Below are 7,318 nucleotides of genomic sequence, written 5' to 3'. Positions count from 1 at the left end.
AAGACTGCACGAGTCAGTCGTCTTGTAAATGTTTGGTTGTGTTCACCGTGGAAAGTAAAGTACTTTTTAAAAAAAAAGAAACTAATATTAAATGTTCTTCGATACATCCAATTAGCACAAGTGTATTATTAAACTTGTCCGGCCATTATTCTTTTTGTTTCAACTTATTTTTTAATTCGAGTCCTTTTCAATATCGATCAAAACAAACTGTCTTAATATGTTACCAATTGTAAATTTGCAACGTCATTCTTATACGTATAAACACTGTCAAAGCGTGTGATAACGCTACGCTATAAGACATAACTAAATACAAAAGGTTCGGGAATTAGTCACCCTGCTTCACAACCAAAAGGTTGGTTGTTCATATCATGCAATACGGAGGTTATGATGTATTTATTTATCTTAAAAAATCTAGAAATTTTTGTTTAAAAAAAGCGTGTATGATTTTTTTTTTAAAAAAAAATCAAAAGACGTACCTTATCAGCGCTACTTAGTCACATACATGGGAGAGTTCATTGTGGTAAACTAAAAAAGTGGGAAACCGAGGAACCATGCATTTAACACGTTAAAAATTCAACTTAACATATTAAAAAACAATTTTTTAAAAACATTTTCAGCGTTTTTTTCCTATAAATACATATAGAAATATTTTAATTAAAAAAAATCAAAAACTAAAAATATATAAAAAATGTTTAAAAAACAGTTCGAAAAATGTTAATTTTTTTTTTTTTACAAAAATGCTATTTATTGGTTTAGCTTCTACACATTTTTATATGCAAAAGCGCCAAAAATTTCTTTTAAAAATTAATTTTTAACATGCGAGTGTACCCGATGTGGTGAATTTCGCTAGTAGCAAATTTGAGGGATTCGTTGGCCGTTCAAAAAAAGATATATATAACATGTTAAATGCACTCTTCTCCGGTTCTCCATTTTTTTAGTGTTTCCCAATGAACCTCACACTAATAGTAGTATAAATCGGAATACTTACAAGCATTGTAATAAAGGTTAGTCACATACTTACCTCATAAGATAAATCGAAAATTATAACGGTTTTGATTGCAACTTTTGCCTACTTTGTTTGTAATGTTTAACGTACTGATCCATACCCGTTTTGACCCGTAGAGTTTGCTAGAATTAATATTATTTGACAAAATTAAATGCATATTCCTGATACAAATGAGTCTTTAATCGCTTTGGAATTGACATTTTTAACTTTTAGTTTGCTAGACTTATATTATTTTATTTGACAAATGACTCATTCTTTGCATCATCTTTTCTTCGTTTATACGACCGGCCAAAATATTGGCTTTTACCACTATTAAATCTTCATTACATATATGAAACCTTTATCCCCACATTTCTAACTATTCTCTCTCTCTCTCTCTCTCTATAACCAAAACATTGGCACATAATTTGTAACAATGAGTGATCGAGCAACATTAGCCAAAGCTAGAAGAGAGCTTGAAGAGTTGTATCTTGGCGTCCCTGATGATTCTGTAAACTTGACGTTTCAAGATTTCGCGCAAGTTTCACAGAATCATATACCCCCTCCCCCAGGGAAAAAAAAGAAACCGGCCCCACCAGCTGGGCCGGTCAAGAAAATGGATTCCATATCAGAATCCACTCCTAAACGCGACCCCTTGTCATCACCTTACCTAGCCAAGATTCCAAGCCTCGATTTCAGTAGAGGCTTGGAAGCAACACACCACCACCAACACCAAAAGCACCATGTCGTGGCTGATCCGCCGGTGGTCGGTTTGCCGCCGGGGAGAAATCACCACCAAGTGGAGGAGGTAGGGAAGCATGGATATAATAACCATGGTGGTCATGGTTATTATGGTAATGGATCACATGGTCATGGGCATAATGCTATGAAGAGTCCTATGCATGGGCATAATGCCATGAAGAGTCCTATGCATGGGCATCATGGGATGAAGAGTAGTCATGGGCATGGGCATCATGGACATGTGGGGGAAAATAGCATAGCGTATGATGACATGAGTGTGATGAGTGGCATGAGCATCACATCCATGTACCAAGAGAAGGCAGGACGACGTCGTCCTGGGATCCCTCACTCCAATATTTGCGCCGTGTGTAGTGTTTATATCTATGTGTTTCGCAACCGTTGCCTTGTAAGTCCCCTCTCTTTCCCCCTTCTATCTTCTTATATCTATATCTATAACCTATATTTATAATCGTCTTTTGTGTAGGTTTGCGGAAGAGTGTATTGTAGACAATGTTTGAACGTCGGCATGGGAGAGATGTCCGAAGGAAGAAAGTGTATTGATTGTCTCGGAAGAAAATTTAGCCAACGGTAAGCAAAACTCACACGTTACATAGGTTGAATTAGGGGCACTCCTAGTTTGGTTTGAAACTATGAAACCGATTTTAATTCAATAATCGGTTTGTTTTCATAGTCGGTTTTCAAAAGAATTCTGAATGTGCATTTTAGGATATTTCAAATCGTATGGTTTGATTTTACGGCTTACATTTGAAACTGGCCAAGAAAAACCAAACCACAACATAATATTCTAGGTTATATAATCTTATATATAGTAGTTAACGACAAAAGTTACTACATAAAAATCTAACGTAAATGATAAATGAATTGTTATTAAAAAAAAAAAAAAAAAAAAAAAAAAAAAAAAAAAAAAACCCTTGAAGCATGGAGTGGCAATTTTCTATCAATTATTTTGCCTAAAAATCTTCTGTCCCTACCAAGTTTATATACATATTTTCGTATTGAATTAAAAAAATGTGAAAAACGACCTATTAGTAAGTTTTTATAATTGTTTATAAACTTTAAGTAAAGTTTGTTACTACTTTATATATAAATCAAAGTTGAGGATTCCTTTCTATCTTAAAGTTGGTCTTAAAGATACTTACCATCTATCTTGCATCACTATAAGGGTGAAGGGGGCACCCCCGTAATGAGGTGAGGGGAAACTTTTTTTAACCCAATCATACGTTGCCATGTCATTTCCCCTCTATAACTTCCCTCTTGTCCAAAAACGTACGGGGTGCACCCCTCATGAGGTGAGGGAAAACCATTTAAAAAAGAAAAACATATTATTGGTTGAAAAGTTAGTGGACCATCCTCTTCCTCTCTTCCCACAATCGGTAAACATCCACCGATTTTAATCCCCTTCATGCGGTGAAAAGAGATGGCGGCACCCTTCCCTCATGCGGCAAACCCTCCCCTCATGCATTCATCGAAGACGCTGCTGACACCCTAAGTATTTTGGTATTTATTTTTGTTAAACAATATTTAGCTTTTTTAGTTTTATGTGTAAGAACGCGTCATTTGAATGAATGGAGATTATGTAGTTTTATTTGGAGTTACTATTGTTTGACTCGGTCTGAATCGAATATCCGACCTGAACATACAACCCGAAACACAGCGATATGAAGAAAAAAATTGGTCCCATGACTCCCCCCCCCCCCCCCCGGCGAAGCTTTTAATGGGTGGGAGGGGCGGCCAACTGATCAGTAGTGGAGAGTAAGTTTTTGTATAGAAATTTTAGGGTATATACATTTTAGACCCCCCGGTTTTATAGAAATTTTTAGGTCCGGTGACTTGCGCCCCTCGGTCGGAAATCTCAAGTTTCGCCACTTCTTCTGACCCTTTAACCCTTTAACGTGTTTAATCACTTTGGGCTGCTATTCAAATTTGAGTCTGCTAAAAACACAACCCAAGTGGACTCATTTTACATACATGTTATATATACGTATATTAATACGTGTATACGTATTGTGATACACAGGTACATACATCGGGCAGGAGATGTAGGATGCTGGTCAACGTGTTTTAGTGGGTATCCAAATGGAGTCAAAGTACAAGAGCTTAAATGGGCCGAAAAAGGGCCCAGAAGATCTGGAGAAAACATGTATAGCCGAAGTGTTATGATGTCTAAATCAAGAAGCCCATTAGGGGCCCCAAGAACCCCAAATCGGTCCCATATTGTTGCTAGTGGCCCACCTTCTTTTGTCACTACCCCTGAGTATTCACCTTATGCTACCCCCACTCGTCATCACCTTCCTTTTTAAAATATCTATATATCATATATTTGTGCTATTTTTTGTTTTTATTTTTAGATAAGAAGCTAAGAAGCAAGCAAAGTTTAGTTTTGCTAAATATGTTAAAAATTATATTTGATTTATTTCTTTATTTGTTTTATGCATTACTTATCAAGATATTGTTACATATGTTTTGATTTATATTATTGTTTTTATGCATATGTTGTGTTCTCGCGGTTCTTAACATACTAGGGTGTATGATCGGCCAATGAAAAAATAATGCACTTGTTGACAGAAACATCTCCTTGCAGCACATCTTCGTTTTACACAATCCGATTACTTTATGAAACATTTTTTTTTTTTTTGGGGGGGGGGGGGGCAACAATATGGTTGTGGTGTCAATGTTGAGGGTGTTGTGACGATGCCAGCGATAACGCTAATGGTTGGGTGGTCAATGATGGCTGAGGCGGTGTGGCAGTTACATTGATCGCAGTGGGGTCAATGGTGGTGGGGGTAGGAACAATGGGAATAATGATGGTAGGGATTTGATGGTGGCGGTGGCAGTGACAACGATTCTGATAGTGGTGGCAAACTTGGTTGTGGCGGTGTTGATTATGGTTGTGACACTAGTGGTGGTGGTGGAGATGGGGTGGGAGAATCCAATTTGTTTGATTAAATTCTTACCTTTCTCAGATCCTATCTTAGCTTTGCTATTGGTGGGATTTACTGAGTATGATGATAATGATTCTACTTTTCTTTGCTCTCCAACAAAACATGTTATCATTTAAATTCGTATTCTAATTCCAACGAGTTTTACAAAACAAATGTAGTAGAAAGAAAATTCAAACTTGTATTCTATTGAATTCCTACAAACCTAACACCCTTATAGTTAATAACTTAATATCATGGTACACAAAATAAACAATGTGTGGTTCATAATTTTAGATTGCTAAGTAGAGAGGGATATTTGTGTCGTTATCACAAAATTTAAGAACATTTGAAACTTATTGTCAATATTCACCCTTTAGGAGTTTCCATTTAGCAATTAACCCTCACAAAAACAACACATTTACCATTCTAGCTATGAACTTTATCAAATCTTGCAAAACCACATAATAAATTTTGTAGTTGCAACTACACCTCATCTAGTTCAAATAAAAGTTGCCTACATATTGGACATGATGAATGTAACATAAGCCATTTATCTATACATTTAACATGAAACAAATGTTTACACTTAGGCAAAATTCTCATCTTTTCACCTTCACTAAATTCTCCTAGGCAAATAGGACAATCGGTGACCGGATTTTTCATCTCCGACCGATAAACCACCACGGGAATTTCACTCAACTTACCTTTCTTCCGGACATTCGAGGCCAAACCCGCTTCGGTTTGTCTAGTATCTCCAAAAAGAAAGGTTCGGCCACATCGAAAGAAGCATCGAACGATTGAGTTAAGCCCTAGAGCACATATCAATGCACAAAGCAAAACGGCTAGTATGATCATCATGTTGTTGTCAAAGCTATCATCTCCTGCCGGGTAACCACCGTCTATTGAGCTTCCGTTGGCGGCTGATGGTGCAACCGTGATGTCCGTTTGTTGTAGCCGGCGATAGACCATGGCAAGAACAAGTTGTGAACTTGGAATGTTTCTTTTGAGGTTTTTGGACAAAACAAACTGTTGGAATGATTGAAGCAAGAATAAAAGCAAAGAATTTGTGGTTTTGATGAGTGGGAATCAAGAAAAATGAAGAATAAAGGACCATAAAGCTTATAGATCAATATGGAATCCATGCATGGATGCCCTCCATTGTAGAGAGAGAAGATGATGATGAGAGAGAAAATGAGAGGGGGTGAGCTTGTATGGAATGAAAGATGGTTTTTTAGTTTTACATGATAAATGTTGGACACTTAGGACATGTGGATCTACTTGCTTGGTACAATTATGATAGGCACATGCATGGTGTACAATCAAATGTAACACAAAATAATTCATATTTTGAGTTGCAAAAAGTATACAATTAATCAACAACTTATTTGTCATATTTCACAAATTAAGTAAGGGTATATATCTAAATTTTTAAACGTGTGTTTGATAATTGTTGTATATTTATTCAACGGCAATTTGATGTCCTTATTAATTGATGATTGAGAGAAAATAATTACATGGTCTAAATGATTAATTGTGACAACTTGTTAACATACATGTTTATTATTCTCGTAAATCTAATCTGAAAACGATAGAAAATATAAAACAATTAACCGCTAACTAATAACCATTTACTTTGTTTAGTATCGTAAAATTCTTTCCGAAATATGATTGAAACTAAATTAATCAATCGAAAATAACGGAATCAATAATAATACTAATGATTTTCACTGAAGTTAACAGTTTACTAATGTTTAAGTGTAAATATAACCCTAGTATTAACCAAACCAAGCATAGTTAACTCTATTAAATGAATTTTTAATCGAACTATTTTGATTTGACTGATAACGGTCCATTATTAATCAAAATCGGACAGTCTGTGAACTGATATAATTCAAATTTAACTCATAACCGAACAAAAGCGACCCATAAACACTAATATTTTTTTCTTTGTATATGAATAAATTTCCACAAATTGTTGATACGACATGAGAATTATAAGTGGGCCATAGTGTCTAAAAATATCTAGGAGGTAGCTTGGAAAATAAGGTGATTATGATAAAGACCCCTCAACTTGATTAAACCAATAAAAGCCCACCCGGTTACCTCAAGTCATGTCGATGGAATATTACAACCATATAAATTAAGTATGATTTGAAACCCAAATCAACCCAAATCATATCATATAAAGTAAGCTATTTGATAGTTCTAATCACTTCAATTGCCCAACAAAAGGAGAAGACACCCAACAACTACAACTGTGTCATTTTTTTATGTTAGTTTACATTTATGTATCTTTTGATTCTTTTCTCTTTATTATCGGTTTATGTTAGTTTACATTTATGTAACGGTGAATTTAATTTTTAGTGACCCAATGTTACACCGCCTAATCGATAGCCCTAGTCAAGTTTGCCCAGACTAACGTTGTCTTAACCGGGTCTGCGCTGGGTTGGCCAGACTTGGTTACGGCGTTCCCCCGGAAACCGTACTGCCTCCACACGAGAAGCCTCGCTGAAGTAACAGCCGGATGAAAATCGGGGTGTGTCTCAGGATCGAACCCCCTCGGTGGATTTGTCACCATCATTGCCCAATATCCACCCCAATATGACACAAGTGGGAATTGAACTTGAGTCCCTATTGGAAAACCCAAATC

General features: G+C 36.0%; 1 protein-coding gene across 1 annotated transcript; it reads left to right on the top strand.

The window, feature by feature from the left end:
- The first annotated feature begins 1,394 nt into the window (after positions 1-1,394).
- LOC110920005 lies at positions 1,395-4,218 on the top strand. Its single transcript, XM_022164250.2, has 3 exons — positions 1,395-2,132; positions 2,211-2,314; positions 3,765-4,218. The coding sequence occupies exons 1-3, from the start codon at positions 1,422-1,424 to the stop codon at positions 4,045-4,047; spliced, it is 1,098 nt and encodes a 365-aa protein (XP_022019942.1). The 5' UTR covers positions 1,395-1,421; the 3' UTR covers positions 4,048-4,218.
- Positions 4,219-7,318: the final 3,100 nt, after the last annotated feature.

The sequence above is a fragment of the Helianthus annuus genome, chromosome 8 (genome assembly GCF_002127325.2).
Source record: "Helianthus annuus cultivar XRQ/B chromosome 8, HanXRQr2.0-SUNRISE, whole genome shotgun sequence".
Taxonomy (NCBI): domain Eukaryota; kingdom Viridiplantae; phylum Streptophyta; class Magnoliopsida; order Asterales; family Asteraceae; genus Helianthus; species Helianthus annuus.
The sequence above is the reverse complement of the archived record's forward strand: the minus strand, read 5'-3'. Positions and strand labels throughout refer to the sequence as shown.